General features: G+C 36.3%; 1 protein-coding gene across 4 annotated transcripts; it reads right to left on the bottom strand.

Annotated features, from left to right (window-relative positions):
- Positions 1-3,914: 3,914 nt before the first annotated feature.
- Positions 3,915-17,197, bottom strand: LOC129569901 (calcium/calmodulin-dependent protein kinase type II alpha chain-like). Of its 4 annotated transcripts, none has more exons than XM_055449133.1 (14): positions 16,524-17,197; positions 10,596-10,972; positions 9,316-9,410; positions 8,705-8,819; positions 8,058-8,478; positions 7,706-7,828; positions 7,497-7,580; positions 7,230-7,362; positions 6,973-7,029; positions 6,822-6,890; positions 6,622-6,697; positions 6,470-6,564; positions 6,007-6,121; positions 3,915-5,649 (listed from the first exon to the last, which is right to left on the bottom strand). In XM_055449133.1, the coding sequence occupies exons 2-14, from the start codon at positions 10,658-10,660 to the stop codon at positions 5,502-5,504; spliced, it is 1,596 nt and encodes a 531-aa protein (XP_055305108.1). In that variant the 5' UTR covers positions 10,661-10,972; positions 16,524-17,197; the 3' UTR covers positions 3,915-5,501. The 4 variants fall into 4 exon arrangements, with proteins under 4 accessions (XP_055305108.1, XP_055305124.1, XP_055305116.1 ...); XM_055449149.1 differs by having other exon boundaries at positions 10,596-10,984; positions 15,774-16,785; XM_055449141.1 differs by having other exon boundaries at positions 10,596-10,984; positions 16,524-16,785.
- Between the last annotated feature and the right edge of the window lie 607 nt (positions 17,198-17,804).

The raw sequence follows: 17,804 nt of genomic DNA, 5'->3' as shown, positions 1-17,804 counted from the left end.
AAAAAAATGATATAAACGCGCACGAAATTGTTACATTCACCAGAGAACTTGCATGATTCCACTCAGTTGACAAGTTCCGTATTAAAACAACATGCGCGAACTTGTGCGAGTTCGTGTGCAAACATGAAGCTGGACGACGCGCACACATCAGTCGTTCCATTTATTATATCTGGATTAACTTTTTCTTCCAACACTTTCTCCAGCTCTTTAAAAATATTTCCTTTGTCCATTTTATAATTATATAAATCTTTGAACTTTTGGAAAGGATGTGAAAAATCTTTATACACGTAAACAACCGATTTTCAGTTTGAAACGCGTTTTAGTTGTCAAATAACAACTTGAAAAACGCGCAAAACCATAAACAAACTTGTGTAAACTTGTGACGGTGCGCGTCAGTACGTACAACGAACGCGTCGAACTTCCGCGAATCAAGCAAACTGGCAGAAAACATGCTGCACTCGTAAGAGTTAAATTCCCCTAGTTTTAAACACGGTTAAATAAATTGATCCATGCAAATATTGTCAATAAGGATGAATTTTTACTAAAAATCTATGGGCGTAAGTATGATATCGACGGTGCGTTTGCACTTATCTCCAATAGATTTTTAGTAAAAATTCATCCTTATTGACGGTAAAGTTGCATCAAATATGGCTTGTTCAACGCGTCATGCGATCATCCATTGATTAGAGAAATAATCGCGGAAACTCGACAGCAGATAAGTGCAAAAGCACCGTCTATATCATACTTACGCCCATAGATTTTTACTACTTTTTTTGCTTGTTCTTTTCTTCTCTCATTCTTCTATACTAGTAGCGACAACTATCTGGTCGCCGCTGAACTACCGATATCATCGTCGTGTGAACCATATTTGATGCAACTTCACCGTCAATACAGATGAATTTTTAAATCCATCCATCCATCCATCCATCCATCCATTCACTCTGCAGGTTTGACCTTCTCGACCAGGGCATATTGTAAAACGCATCGACAGTACTCTTATTCGCTTCCTTGATATTATTGCCCATGTAGCAAATGATCGATAGTTGAACATAACAGCACAGCGCGCATGCAAATCCAGCCGGAAAGTCGATAGTTAAGGTACAGATTAGTACATGTATATGCTACAAAGTTCAAATTAATCGTACTAAATATAAGCTGTTGAAAAATGGCGAAACTTATTGAATACGCATAAGCATATGGGGCCACAAACGTTTTCACATAAAGACAATCAATCACTTTGAGTTCATAGCTGTAAAATAAGAACAAATTGTTTCCATTTGGCATTAAACAGTTGTTGATCAGTGCATCACATCATATGATATAATTACCGATCAAAATCTTGTACTCGCACGAGATCATTGCGCAATCGTGCTTTGGTTTCAACGACATACCCTCAGCCATAAGTTCATCGGCAAGCTCATCTAAATCAAGTCGTACGAGCTTGGGAAATGTGGTAATTACATCGTTTAACAAGGCTTGCCCAATTTCCATACCAGATGTTCCCATTATTGCGACGAATGTAGGAATACCTTGCTGAATGAGATTCAATATGAATCCTGTATGTGATTGACTATCGATAAACGGTAGATCTGTGGCCAGCGGAATCACACGCATATTTTTGAAAAAATAAACATAAATCGGTCCAATGCCAAACATTGCATATGACGTAAAGAGCAAGAACAACAGCAGGGAAATGGGTATACCAATCAATCGTAAATTACGTAATATAAAATCACCAAAATTATAAATCGTTTGCCATTTCACTTTTGGCGTCTTCATACGCCACTCTTCTTGAAAAAACCTAATTTTTTGCAATGGATTGTACATTGTTTCGCTTAGAATAATTCAGTAGCCTGTTATTCGAAACTAAACTACATGTGTTTTTTCAAGGGCTACGAATTTTTATGAAGTGATTTCTGGAAAAAATGGGAACAAATAAAATCATAGTCCACCTGTAGATCGTTCTGTGGAATACTCCATTCTGCACAATTACACACAATCACTTTTCTCTTGAGCTAATCACTCATCTCTTCATACTGCTCTCGTACATGCAATAGGAAATGAAAATGAATTCGTTGATAACAACGTTGGTGCAGCAATGTTATGAAAGTTGGGTAACTAAATTTTTTAAGGGAAATCTTCCAGGGATATAAGTTGTTGAAATTTTATTCATAGAATTTAAATTTTTATAATGATACAATTTGTCATTGAATTAGCGTTAATTTAGACTTCTTTTGTATTGTTGTTGCTTGTGTCTGATGTCAAATATTGATTTCAAATATATTCATTGTAGTACAGATAATGTTCCATGTTCCAAATAATGGCGATCTCATTTCAAAAAGAACTATCATTAAAGATGCATATTTATTGTTTATTTTGTGTTTGTGTTTTTGTTTGTTGGTTTCAATTTTCAATTTCTCGTTTAACTATTTGTTTTTTATTTCTGTTAAATACCACTAAATATGTTATAACATAGTTGTGTTTCGTTTCGGTCTTGACCGACTGTCAGACTAAAATATACAGTAGTTGTCCATCATCCAAATGTTTCAATAATTTATGGTATTTTGTTTGCGGTTGTTTTGTGTGTTATTATTTGTCAGGAAAAATCAACAAATTCCATCTGAAGGAAAAATCTGGAATAAAAACCAAATAGAAAGCAGATTTTTGTTTGTCATATTGAGTGTTTTAACTTGCATCAATTGCGTAACATTTAATCGGTTGTATGAATTTTTTTGTTGCGCCGGAAAATGTCCATGGCGCACTAAAATGAAGTAATAAAATGCTAACTAGGTGATGTTTTTTATTTTTATTTTGTTAAATTCAGTGTTTTTTTTTGTTCGAACCCGTTAAACCTGCATCATTTATTTTGTTTTTTTTTTCAATTTTTTTCTTGTAAAATATCTACCGAGAAAATTGTACAGTTCAATTGTTTTATTACTTGTTTAAATGTTCATATTTGTGGTGACAAAGCATTGGCCGGTGGCCAACCGTTTGTTCGTCAAAACTATTGGCAAAAGAATACAGTGTTGCATATTGGATTGGATGATTGGGAGTGAGTGAGTGGGAGGAAAAGAGGAAAAAGAAAACCATTAAATAAATCGAATAATAAATGTTACGATTGTTTCAACAGTGAATATTTTCATATTTGCTACTTAAATGCAAAAGGCTTGAATAGAAACCCATTTGAGAAAAGACATTGATCGGTCTATGTGTGTGTGAGTTGATTCAGCGATGTCATTTTTTATGTTTTCAAATGTTTAAAAACCAAATTAAATAAGCGAGAGTCAAAACTACTTTTAAGTATCCAAAGCCAAAGCCAAAGCAATGCTTTCTGTTCAATCTCATTCTTCTTCTTCTCTCAATTTTTTGTGATTTGTATGATTGTAAGTAGTCTCCATCGAATCAGAGTGCTGCTGAGTGAGCGCGATTTAAGCAGCAATTGATTTCCCTTGAGATTAATTATTCCGCTGAATACGGAATATAAAATATAGAACGCAATAAAAGGCAAGAAAGGCAAAAGTTTTGTAGTGTTTCTTTTTTTATCTATGACAAAAATGTTTTTTTTTCTCTTTTTTGATACCATACTTTCAAAAATGTATTGGGTTAAAGAATTCGTAGCTTTTTTTGTTGTTGTTCTTGTTTGAAGATGTCGTATTTTAATTTTTGCGTCGAAAAGAAAAGAGAGAGAGACGCCAAAGTCATATATATGTGTCTGTGTCGGTCTGTCTGTGAGCGATGTGCTCATAATAAATTGTTGGAAGGAGTTTTGTCAAAGCAGTGGGCTATTTTTAACATTTTTCACTAGTCGCATTGATGACATTCCTTGCGGCAATGCGTTTCATTGAAAATTGGGCCGATTTCTGACACATTCTTTTTCACAAATCTCTTTCCATTCTTATTCTTTTATCATCATCATCTTCTTCATCTTCTTCATCTTCAATGTGTGTATGTGATTCTTTTTTTGTTTGGTTTTCTTCAATTTAACTATATATAATATATTTACAGGAAGATTCTACGAGAAAACAGAAATCTCGTATTTCCCGCAAACAAAAGAAAAAAGGACAAACATTTCATCGAAAGTACTTGTTCTAGAAAAAACGTTCTGATTTCAATTTTTTTTATATCTAACAAGCCATAATTTTATACACTTAAATCTCATGTTTAGTGTGTTTTTTTAGAAGTTTTTTTGTTGTTCTTGCTTTTCTTCTTCTTTCAATAACTGTTCTTTGCTTACACTTAATGCGGTTTAATAGATTTGTTGATTTTCATCCGTCTAATTACCTTGAGAGTAGTCGTCACAAATAGAATATTTTACGTCATGATTATATTTCATTTTGGTTATAACATCAAAAGTTCGTTTTTTTTTCTTTTAGAAAAAAAACTTGTTTGCTTAGGTATTTTTTTCATTTTCATTTTGTTTTGCTGATGCAAACCGTTTGTGATTAATATTTAGCACTTTCTTCATCAATATCTATCAATAAAAGGGGGAGAGGAGAGATTAGGTTATGTTTGTAGACATTTAGGTGGTTTCATTTGCAATGTTTCTACGGCTGAGGTGTGAAAATGAGCTCGATTAACTGGATTGGTATCGAAAATCGATGGCGTGTCAATACGAAATAACCGGCTATCGAATTGAGGACATTGTAAATCGCGACTTCGTTTGCATTGCAGAAAACATATTTGTGCATAGGCGACTATCTATCTAATTCTATCCGTTCGTAGCAACAGCAAAAAAATCAAAGGAACAACAACAGCAACAAAATGTTGCATGATGCTAAATTAAGTGACTAAAATTCAATTACTTATTAAATGCGTTTTTATCAATGTCTAAAAAAAAACGGGGAGTATACATTCATGGAGTTGTCTCTTTGATGCAAACGAAATCGTTCAAAAATTCTCATTCGATCAATTTCAAACTGTGACATTGCATTCAATTTTCCAATAACCGAAGAGCAACATCTGCATTCCCATACGGCTCAGCAATAGATTCTTATTGACGTTGTTGTTGGTTGCATTTTTATGGATATTTTAGTCATTTTTTCGGCTCTAATACGAGCTTGTCTTTGGTTTGCGTACTCAACCAATCTACAATGTAGTCAAATTCCTTTAAATAGTTCACTCGAAAAAAAATATATCGTTTAATGCTCAAAAATATGCTTCGAGCTGATTGAATACAAGTCGAAAAAATCTTAACACTTTATTCTGTAAGACAGCGATTCAGTAAGAAAGTTGGCATAATAATTTATGTTAGTTGAAGATTCTTCTTTTTTCTGTTGCTTCTTTATCTTTCTTCTTTTTCTTTCTCAAGTAAATGCAACGACAAAGTGATCCCTCAGCTGGAACTGAACATCCCAGTGGATTTGGAGTGTGTCATTTTTTGTAATTTGATGTATTGGTTGGTGGTGGTAGTAGTTCTGGTGATGATCATGGTGGTGGTAGCGTTGTTGGTTGTGGCGACGGTGGCTAGGGTATTCGACGTTGTTGTTATGAATTGCATTCAATTATTTGCGTGGGGGAGCAAATCCAAACGACGTTGTGCCACTTGTGTGTCCAGTTGTACTTCGATGAAAATGAACATTTTGCCATTTATTATCACGCTTGTGCCATACACGCGTCTCCTCCGATTGATGTGTATGCGATTGTAGGTCTCTGCACAAGTGATTCACACACGAAACCAAAACAAAACCAAAATAAACAATTGCATTCGATAGATTTGATTTTCGGTTGCCGAATTCAAATCCAAAAAGTCGCGATTATTTTTAGCACACGATGAAAATAGGCGCCCCCAATGTTTCAGCCATCACACACAGACATAACATTGAATGAAATCAAAATTGGAAACGGAAAAGTGCAAAAGAATGAAATGTAGAGAAAATTGGAAAAAAAACGAAACAAGAAATTAGAAAAATCGACATTGTGAATGGCAAGCGAAGGCCAATTATCAGTGTACAATGTACATACATATACTTGTAAACAAATATTATCACGCAAACGGACAATACTCACTTGTCAATATACTGGGTCAATCGAACGTATGCAATACAGGCGGCATCATCGCCAAGCAAATGTACATGTGGATTTAAAATTGTAGTGTTTATGGCTTTGCAACTTTTCCCTGTTACTGAAAAATTCATCAGAGATACATATATGCTGAATTTGGTTGCTTTTGCTGTTGTTGGTTGAAAATTCTATTTTATTGGATATAAGAGTTCAATACCGAGGCACGCAACGCCATACACATACACATACACAGTTTAACTGCATGCATATGTGTCGTGTTTATGTTCAATCGAAATTTTATCGAACACACCATATGAAAATAATGAAATAGGTTGGCCATCATCTAGTGGCGTGTGCAATGTGCATGTGTGTCGGTATTGTGGCACTTGAACTTGATCCGACCGCCATAGCGACCGTAATCGTATCAACAATAAAATATGAGATAACCTTTTAAGTAAATTTAACTTACCATTTTCAAAGTAAAACCTATGAAAGTCCATGCCTTCAACCAAATTGCCCAATGTTTCCGTTTCAAACGCTGTCAAATGTGGATCACATATTTTTCTGCAATGAATTGGCCCAATTAATTTCTGTTCGCAATGGATTTTTCCAAGAACTTACGTGTAAGCATCAAAATCGCTATTGTTTATAGCCTCAATAAGTAGTTCGGTCATTTTGATAATTTCCTGACGACGAGCTACGAAAAACATACACAATTTAAGACGATTTAAATGATGATCCAGAATAATTGACAGGGATAAATGTGAAGGGAAACCCAAATGGGTTTTAGGTATGAAAAATAGCTGTATAGGTATATGTACCTGAGCATTGGGAGTTTGTGGATAATTGATGGCTTGGCTTATTCGCAGGCAATGCAATCCAGACATCGGCTGAAAAGATTGGATGATGAAACTCAGAAAAAAGAACAGTCTTAAAATGAACCACGCATGATTTGATGAGCAGATAAATTACCTTCCGGTTCTTTGGCAATGACGGTTGTGCTACGGTCAACACCACCCTTTTTGTCGTCTATCAATAGATTACCGCGCGCACACACGTACCCATGGAACAATGCAATGATTTTGAGGAAAATAAAAAGATAAGATTGCTTGTCGTCGATATTTTGGAGTATGCAAAGCGAATGCGAGATTTTGTTAAATGTCGCTTTCAACAATATACAACATGTATGAAAACGAAAAAATCAACGATGTTGCGGCTGATTTTCTAACCTTTTGTATCGTCCTCGTCCATTGTTGCGCTTGAGTCTGTTGACTCTTTGACCTGAGATCCATCGCTCTTTTTCGACATTAAATTCTTGCTGTTGAAATTTCTCGAAACCAGCATTGTTGTCAGGATGGCACCCTATAAAAATGCGCAATAAATGTCAGCTCGTTCAAAAGATTTTCGTTCTCTCTCTCTCTCTCTCTCTCTCTCTCTCTCTCTCTCGGTCTCTTTCTTTGCCTCATAGAAAAAATGTTTCGAAAAAACTAACTCACCTTAAGTTTTCGACGTGCGTTGAATTTCTTCAAGCAGTCAACCGTTTCTTGTCTATGAACCATAGATGCAACACGTTCTCTTTGCTAAAGATTTCATCGAAAATGGAAGAAAGGAAGAAGAAGAAGAAGAAAAAAGACCACATAGAGTATTTATTACGATTATTCAATATAAAACACGAGCCATAATTAATTTTTGCATTCTTGCTTACATAAATCCATGGGTGTTTAAGAGCTTCAGCAGCAGTAATTCGTTTAAATGGATTGACTGTAAGCATTTGATTGATGAGATTCTTTGCTTCCGGTGTTACTGTGTCCCATTCAGGCGATGGATACTATGAAACATGCAGAATACAAACAATGAATTAAGAGATACCGAGTCAAAAGAAAGCAATTTCGCTTTTTTTCCTTCTCATTCTTGTTCGTCTTGTCTTGTTTTGACTTTTTGTACAATGATTTGTTTTTATTTTCGCTTTTTCGTTGAACGATAAACGATGCGTCGAAGATAAATGGCAAAAAGATAAAGGTAAAAGGAATAATCCGAATTAGTATGGGTTAACTTACATCGTAGGCTCCGGCTTTGATCTGTGAATACAATCGATGCTGATCTTCGTCCCAGAACGGTGGATAACCGACAAGTAGGATGTACAAAATGACACCGCATGCCCAAATATCAACAGCCCGACCATATGGTTCCTTTTTCAATACCTCCGGTGATAGATAGCCGGGCGTGCCAGCAAAACCGAACCATGCTTGTTGATCGCCCATCACTTCGATGGCTAATCCAAAATCGGCTAATTTAACAGCGGCACCCTTCAGTTTGCTTGCCAACAGTAGATTTTCGGGCTTTAGATCGCGATGCACCACACCATTTGTGTGGCAATGGTTCACCGATTCAAGAATCTGTTGAATGCAATGCGATGCATCGGCTTCCGAATAAAATTCACGAGCCACAATGTCTTCAAACAGTTCGCCACCAGTAACTCTTTATACGATGAAAATGACGCACGAAATCACACAACGGAAGATGGAAAAAAAGCAACCATGGAATAGAGAAAGTAAACGGAGAAACATAGAAAGAAAGAAAATTAATTTCAAACTTTTTCATTTGGACGCAGCCCAGGAACAGAAGACAAATAAACTGGGTGGAAAAGAAATAAGTTGACAAGACAAACGACTGAAAAATGAATTATTGCAGAAAGTGTACTTACAAATCGAATACAAGATAGTGGAAGTTCTCTTCTTGTATGCTATCATGAAGTCGTACAATGTTTGGATGCTGCAATTTTCTGCATATTCGCGCTTCTCGCTCCAACTTTTGGAAATCTGTGTTTTATTCGCATTTTCAATGCACCGAAGACAGTCGCCCAACGATGACGACGATGATGATGATGATGATAATGATGTGCGAAAAAGACGCACAGACACACGCGCATACACGGATAGAATACGCAAAAAGAAAGCAAATAATTCACTCAATATTATTTTTTTCATTTGAAAGACTATACAATTCAGAAAAGAAAAACAATAGCCAATTTGTTTATATTTTATTCACAAAGAAAAACATTGTATCGACCGACCAAAGCAACCAATGACGGCGACTGATGACTGTCATGACATGGGTGTAGAAAATAACACGTTTACCGTTCGATCGATACAGCGTTCTTTTCTGTCTCTCTCTTTGTATTTTTTGTTTTGTTTTGCTCTTCATTATGGCAAACCGACCCAACAAATATTAGGTAGACAACGTTCAACGTTCATTAAATGAAATTGCCATTATATGTATAGTAAGTAAACAAACTAATGGTTTTTGTTGCCCTACCTCTAGTGGTGAGCTTTTTTGTATTTATAATTTTTGCAGCAAATTCTAGGCCAGTGGATTTTTGTACACATCTTTTTACAATTGAAAATGCTCCTCTACGGAAAAGACACAGATAATGTTCTTGTTTTAGTCGTTATGCAAAATTGGTTAGTTAAAACACACAGAACGAATGAGCGAACAGAAGACAAAAAAAATACACACATATATATATATATATTTGATGGGACTTTGATGTTCGGACAAGCTCAGCTTCCACAAAATAAAACGCATACAAAAGCACACAAACGAACGAATAACATATTGAGGCACGCTCACACACAGCCAGTTCACGCCAAAGTCAATGATAAAATAAATTAGAAAGAATAAACAAAAAGTGGCTTATTTATTTCGCGTATTTCATTATGGTTGACGAGAGATGAGAGAAAGAGAGAGAATTGGCGTTAATAAACAAAAGCGTTGAGCAAAGAAGAAGAAGAAAGTTTACGAAGGCGATCGTAATTTTTTGGCTCGTAAAAAAGTGTACGTAAACACAAATGTATCTCTCTCAAACGAATGCATAACAGCAGCAGCAACCAAAAAAAATAACAGCAACACAAGAGCGACGTTAAACAGAAGCAAAATAAAAGATTAAGTAAAACGTGCACAGAAACGAAATAATATGATTTAGAACAGTGAAAGCGATATATTGTGGGAGTTTGAGGCGAACATTGAAACGAAAGCGAAAATATCGAATAAAATTGAAAAAAGCAGCCGAATCAGTGGAAAGTAATAATTGAGAGCTCTTGACAAGTCATTTACAACACACATACACACAGTACCATGTACACACATTTTTATTGAATCAAGAGCTTGTCGAAATGCGTACTTTCAATTTTCGCTGATCTATAGTCAGCTGTTGCGAATAGCATTCACAGGGGGGGAAAAGGACGAATCATGTATGCTGATGCTGATGCTAGCGCTTCCATTCGAAAAAAAAACGCACATACAAAAGCAAAGCAGCGAAAGCGCCAAACAAAATGACAAAAGAATACAACGAACTTGTGGAAAAGTTAATGGGAAAATGCGTGAGCATTATTATCGGGTGAACGGGAGAGTGAGACAAAATGGCACTGACACATTCGGAGAAAATGAAGAGAATGAAGATGAATTTTCGGATGATGAGAATGAAGGAGATGAGGTGTACGCAAACGTATAATCAACCAACCGATCAGACATACACACACAGAGCGAGCAAAAAACGTCGAAACAATATTTTATTGTTCGTGAACAGTTGTACTTACTTGCCCAATTCTTCTTTGATATCATAATTATCCGAGAAACGTGTACAAACTGTTGGGGTTGCCATTGTGCTGATGGTGGTGGTGATGCTGCTGATTGCTGTTGTCGATGTTGTTGTTGCTGCCGCTATAACTGTCAGACTCGATGGTCGCAGAAAGCCAGAAAACTCACACTCCTGTAGCGGGAACACTTTGTCTGATTTTATCTCGTGTTCTTCGTTGGGCCGCTTTCGTTTGGTTGGGACTTCGTTAATTTTGATGTCGTTCGTTGGTCGCCTATTGATTTCACCGTTTGATATTTCGTTAAACGATTTATTCCGCTTTCGAATCGTGTTTTCTCCACGATTCTTCACTTTTGGTTTAATCGATCGTTCATGACCCTGTGAAATTATCTACCCAAAAAAAAGAAAGAGAAAAAATGAGATATGAAAAAAGGGACAACGATGTGAGAGAAAAAAAAAGTTTCGTTCATTAAGCTTTTCATCATTTTCATTTTCATTTTTTTTGCTTTAACTTTTTTCCATTCGCTTTGTTCTTCGCAGTGAAAAGGAAAATTGAAAAGCGAAATGGAGAGCGAAAAAAAAGCTGTATTGAAAAAAATGTAATGGACCGTAAATTAAACGTGCTCAGAATTCAACGTTTTGATTAACTTAACGACTCTGGAAAATTTTATGTGACACTTTTGGTTCACGTGCCGAAAACACATCGATTATGAAATCGATATCTTTTCGGCATTTCAAGCATTTACAATGCGGCATATCATTATAGTAGTATGACATATATTTAATTGAATGAATCTGGCTGGTTGGATTGTGCTAAAAGGGTGAATGGTTTGAAGAAACAAACGCACGAATAAATTTTCACTGCAAAGTGATTGGACTTCCAACCGTCTTTTCAATTTTCCTCTCTTTCCGTGTTATTAATATAAGTTCATATATGTATGTGTGTGTTTGTGTTTGTGTTTCGGTGTGGATATTATTGGTGTTTAGTGTTCATCATTTAAATTTGTGTGTAAGGTAATTGGATTTTGTATCGCGATACGGTGAATGAGTAGCATATTCAGGTTAATCAAAAATCACAATGTAAAATATCATCGTGCCAACAAATATGCCGATATACCCGTGGTAGAGGCAGCAGCAGCTGTCAAAACAACAAAAACGAACATGATAATGCTTATGGCAGGGCGTAAGTGAGCGAAGTTGTGCCTAGCACATCGTGAAAAATTGTAGCATTGCAAGCGAAGATAAATGGAAACGGCGAAAATGGAACGCGCGCGAGCTAGCGAACAACTGAAGCAAATGAACTCGCATTGAAGTAGGCAAAGAATAAAACACAACACCAGAAGAATGAAAGCAGAAATGCAGAAAAAAGAAAGAAAGAAAAAACCGTTGAGAATCGAAACAAAAGTAACGGCACAATAGTAAAATGGAAGCTTAACTTCGATGGACTGTTCCATCCATTGTCTTGGCTTATTTGTATTCCATTCTTATGCCATTGTCGAATGTATGGCGAATATTAATATTGAAGTCTGAGTGCTGTTGTGCTGGGTGATGGTAAAATGTTATAAAATATGAATGTGTACGGTGTACATTGACGATGGGCGCGCATTCACTACACTTTAACTAACCGACCGACCAACTGTCTGCCCGTCCAACCGACAAACTACCACTTTAATCGCAATGAAAGGGAAAAGTTTCATTGAACGAAAAATCGAAACATATGATATGCTTGCCCTGCATGTGAACTATAGAATAACACACATTGCGCTCACGTTATTCATGTTGCGTGTGAACCTTAATGTTTCGTTGTGTTTTTTTTCTTCACAATGCGAAATATTTGCGAGCAAAGTTGACGAAAGAAAGACGTTTCGGTTGTATTACACTTCAATATGGCATATCAAACACAAGTGGGATTGCTAAGCGAAAAGCACATAAAAGCTAACGCTGACGAAAAGTTTAACTTTTTTTCAGTTTCACAAACATACAGACACATTGGAAGCCCTAATGTTGACGATTACACTCTCTCTTTCTCTTCATTTTAAACGAACCGTAGTTTCGAAAGCACTTTTACACAGCAAATAAAAAAGACCAAGTCATTGGCTGTCTCTCTATCTCTGTGTCTTCATCTGCTGTGCCATACACACGCATTGTGAAATGAACCGCATGGCTGGTGTGCAGAAAGGGATGGTTGAGAAAACAACAGGAGAGCGCGCTTCAATTGTGCACTTCTTGTGTAATGCCGTATATGTATATTGTTCACGGCATTCATAATTTGATGAGTCGCTTTTGAACGACGCTCCAGCAGAAATTTGAATATACACATATAAGCACATATAAGCACATGATGGATAGAAACAGACAGCACAAACGAACCAACGAACGAGCAGAAGGATAGAGATAATGTGATTTTGGAAGAGACGAAGGGAGAGAGCAAAAGAGAGGGAGGAGAGAAAACGGCCGAGCACACGAATTATATATTCCCTGAAAATGATGAGCACAAGAATTCAAGCTATATGGCTGATTATAAAGTGCTGTGCATGGGCTCTTTTCGACATTCTTCTCGTAATTTTCTTCTTCTTCTTCTTCTTTTGCGTTTTCATTACCCTGCACTCAATATACGTGTCTATGTGTGTATGTACTATATCTCTATATGTATGTTGTTGGCTCGTATGTTGAATAGTCGAGTGTATGGAAATGTTCGAGTTGCCATCACCCAGGCAATGTGGCCTACCATTCGGATATATGGATAAAAGTAAACCGCACATGTGTGTACATCTGTGCATCCGTATATATACACAAAGCATGTATAGATATATGGTATAGTAGGCCAGTGCGGCTCAAGAAAGGTGACATTAGAGTCGAATAATGGATAAATTTTTTTCGCTTTCCGTCCTGTCATCTTCTTTCCACTTTTATTTTTCCGTTTCTAGTTCATTTTCTACTTTTCGAAGCCCGGACATTGTGCGTTGTTTATGTGTGTGTATTTTTTTTTTATTCTGCTTCAATTCTGCCCTTGTGGACACAAAAAATCAAGCAAATGGAAAAGATGACAAAATAACCAAAAAAAGAAGAAAAATGGAATTCAGACTTTTGCGACTTTTCCATGTCTACAATTCGCCAAACATGATTTTTTTTTGTTCCTTTTGCAATATATACGTATTTTCGTCTCCTTTTCATCACAGATAAAAAACGACTTTTTTATTCATATTTCAGTGTGGGCAATAATTTTGGATCGTTTTTCTCTTTTTCCATTCTTTCATTCTTTCTTCATAAACCTGAATATACCTCCGAACGTAATAATAATAATGGGGCACATGAAGTATCATAAATGCAAAATGAGAAAGGGGAAAAGATCGCCGTATAGCAACAGCCAAATTGGCGAAAAAGACGTACGACAGGCATTTTCATTTTCATGAAGTGATGAAAAGCCGATAGCCAAAGAGTATTTCAGTTAATTTGACAAGCGGAGACAAACTGAGATTTTTATTATGCCCATGGGTAAAATCAATTTTGTTCGGCCCCTTTTCGAACAACATTTCGGCTCAAATGCTCATACAAAAGATCAAGTGCTGTCGTGTACACCATATAGTACAACAACATTCGACCCGAATGACCAGCGCTTTTTTCCCAGTCCGTCATTCGTGTGTTTGCTGCCATTGAAACGTTTGTTGTCGAACAAAAATACTTCTTAATTAATTAAGTACAACGGATCGAAATCCGTACACTTTCTGCCTGCTATGCATGCCCGCCGTGCGCACAAAAGCAACCGTAAATTTCGTGTGCAGTTATGAAAAACGAGAGAGAAAATAAAAATTGATTCTATTTTTACTTTGCCTTGCATTCGTCTTTGGTCTGCTGTGTTTCGATTTTTTTTTCTTTCTTTCGCTTTCGAATTGTTTTGTTGCCGACATAAACCTATTATTTCTGGTATTTTATCGCCCCGATTTCAGTCTCATTCTCTCTCTCGCTCGCGGTCTGTTTTCGCGGAAAATCGGATTTTTTTTCCAATGAAACTTTTTAAGTATTGCTAAAGTACTCATCGTTTGAGATGATACACTTTTCGTTGTTTTTGTTTGAAAAACGATTTCTGATCGGCTCTTCCAATCGAGTAGCTTTAAATGAGTTGCGCCTGGAGGCAAATGCACGGACCAGCTTCTATCATGAACATTGCGCCTCGGTTGACATCTATTTGAGCGCTATGCGGATTATGTCTAGTATAGGACCTTGTGTGAATCGTGATAACACACATAAAATGTCTATTGGCGACACACGGTTCCCCAGTATATGCGAATATTATGTGACAGCAGCCAGAAAATATACGAGTTCATCATCATTTTATTAGGGTGTTTTTGTGTGTGTGTGTGTGTGTATTCTGATGGCTTTTTCCCGCTAATAAATTGCATCACTTTTTAATGTTATCAGATCCATACACGTACACGCTGAACGAAGCGCTTTGCTGTTTTACACACGCCGCACTCGACATTTGTCCATCAACAAATTTTATCTGGTAACTAATTTGATGGATTTGCCATAATTGAATTCCACTTGGTGAAAATGTCTTTTATGCGTTTTCACCTCATTGAACGATTCATATTAATTGGAACGATATGGACTGATGATTTTGCCTAATGCAAAAATAATGTATGCGACACGTTGCGTTTCGCAATGGAACGGGCCCGGAAATGTTTGGCGTTGAATGTGTACGAAAAAAAGGAGCGCATACAAAATGCTTACAATATAATTAATTGACCCGTTTTCAGCGACGGAAAAAAAAATCAAAATTCAACCACGTCGTCTGAATAAAAGACAGCTACAGTGTCACACACACATTCATATTTTTTTGAGATTGGGACGATGAAAGATAATGATAAATCGATGGCAAATTCGACCGAAAAAAAAGGAATGACGACAGACATCCAAATCAATATTAAAAATGAATTTCATTTGTAATTTATACATATACCACACGATTCATGTGATGTAGCCTTTATGTTTAAAATTATTTTCTTTTTCGAATGCTTTTTTTATGGTCTTCGATTTGGTTCTACCGTTCGCTATTTCACCATGACATTTATCCGTACTCTACATTCATTTTCAAACTTGATTCTTTCATTTTCGCTCTTTTTTTATTCTATTTTTTCATATGAGACGATTTTGCGTATTATTTAACGATTTTATTTACTTTCGTTGAATTCGCTAGCTTGTGTGTGTCTCCTCGTCCGCGCGTATATATTTATTCTTAATATTTTTTTTTCATTTTTTGTTTGTTGTTGTTATTATTGTGGCTGTTTGTTTTGTATTAATGCCTGTTTGGTGTTTCTCAATATATGCGTTTTATGCCCCGTTGCTGTAGAAATATGGATGTATATTTTTAACTTTCGTGCTCTAATCTAACAAACTATATAATGAGTTGTATTTCTTTTTTTCCGATGGATTCACAACGTAATATAAACGGTTCGTATTTATTTTGAAATGCTTGTATAATTAACAAAAATGCTGCTGCTGCTTATGAATTTTTAGCACTATAGAACTTAGATTATCGGGTTTACCCAATCCAATCCATTGGATCACGAAATAATGCGAACAATATTTTCCCGTTTATTTTTTCTTCGCTTGTACCAAACCAACAATATATTCCAAGCCAACGGAAAGAAAATCAATTCATATTTATACATATATGAACAGTAATTTCACTGAATAATCTAAATGCCGAAAGAAATTTCACCAAATATTTTCACGACGAGCACACAAACCACAAAGCAATAAAAAGATGTGTTGAAAATTAAAAATGAACCAATTTTTTTTTCTCTTCAAACTTGATATTCTGCTCCTTCCATTTAAATCCAGAATAGAAATTGGTTTCTTCTTTTTTGTTGTTGATGAAAACTGTCGCGTTTGGATTTATATTCTTGTTTAAAATTTCAAAACTCACTGTAAATTTTTCTCTTTATTTTTTTTTTGGTTTTTTTTCTTCTGCTTCGCTCTTTCACACGCAGCCAGTATGTATATATAAAAAATCTTCTTTTTTTCACGGTGACTTAGTGATAGCCTGTGTATGTCTCTCTGTGCAATGTGTGTCGCTCAATTCGTCGACACTTTTCGTTTGACTGAGAGACGATCAGAAATCTTGCTTTTCCTTCGGAACGCGACTGTTTGATGTGTGAGAGTCGCCGCAACTAGCGATGAGAGCGCAAGAAAATTTTTGGTGCCTGTGTACAAAACTGAATGTCTACTACCATTCGGTCGCGCTGTTCTATGTGTGTGTACTTTGGGAAAATCAGAGAATGCGTTTCATTGTGTGTGCGCGCTGTTTTTCAGAAACACCGTCTATTTTGCATTCCTATGATCTCTTTCTCTCTCTCGCTCTCTTAATCCCGCTGTGTGTGTTTGTGTGCGTGTACCTGCTGACATACAGGCTTTTGGGAAAAATGGAACGAAAGCACTGTAATTTTCTCTTCATTTCCTGCGAAATGATGTATGTTTCACATGAACACAGTGGAATAGAACATTTTCGTGCACATGTTTGCGTCGATTCGATTTTTGGTGTGTGTCCGAAAGCGAGAGATATGATGTGTGCTGTGCTGTGCTGAGCTAAGCCACCATTTGCCAGCAAATATTAGCGAAAACACGAAACTTGCTACGTACGGCCCGAAGAAAATTTTTGTTTATTGATTTTATTTACATGCGCAGTAAAGTCACATACAGAGAGCTACGCACACATACAATCGTACACACGAAACGGTGTCGACTACTCGACTCGACACACTCATACACATAACTAAATATATATATATATATATCAGATAACAAAGATTGTCGATTGACTGCATTCGTTTCGGTGTTTAACCTTTTTGCTTTTTCATTGTGCCATTAGGAGCTTGTTTTATTCCCTTGGCTTTTCTTTCACTGGCGCTATCTCTTTCGTTCTTTTCTGCCATTTGTTCACAGCATGTGTGCTAACTGTGTGTGTGCTGACCGATTGAGACAAGAGAAAAACCGAGTGCCGCCTCGAATCGCTTATTATTGAGGAATCGAATATAAAATCTAATAATAAAATCGAGCCGATAAACGGCTGCTACGCATAAATAAAGTCATAAATTAACTGATTCGTCTAAAATAGAGTTTGGATTTCGTATTGATGGTCCTAGTTTGTACAGCCGTACGGATCACATACGAATGAGCTTTACACTGTCGTACAAACAGCAAAAGACGC

Source organism: Sitodiplosis mosellana, unplaced genomic scaffold, assembly GCF_009176505.1.
Source record: "Sitodiplosis mosellana isolate CC-2019 unplaced genomic scaffold, AAFC_SMos_1.0 Smas_scaffold_1, whole genome shotgun sequence".
In the NCBI taxonomy this organism is placed as follows: domain Eukaryota; kingdom Metazoa; phylum Arthropoda; class Insecta; order Diptera; family Cecidomyiidae; genus Sitodiplosis; species Sitodiplosis mosellana.
Note: the sequence above shows the minus strand (reverse complement) of the source record. Positions and strands in the feature narration are given on the sequence as shown.

Bases quoted from the DNA above. Each gene is read 5' to 3' on its own strand.
- LOC129569901 (XM_055449133.1), bottom strand. From the start codon at position 10,660: ATGGCAACCCCAACAGTTTGTACACGTTTCTCGGATAATTATGATATC. The intron at 8,820-9,315 runs GTAGGGCAACAA...AATAAAACACAG, and splicing joins AAAAAAGCTCACCACTAGAG to ATTTCCAAAAGTTGGAGCGA. The intron at 8,479-8,704 runs GTAAGTACACTT...CATCGTATAAAG, and splicing joins CACTATCTTGTATTCGATTT to AGTTACTGGTGGCGAACTGT.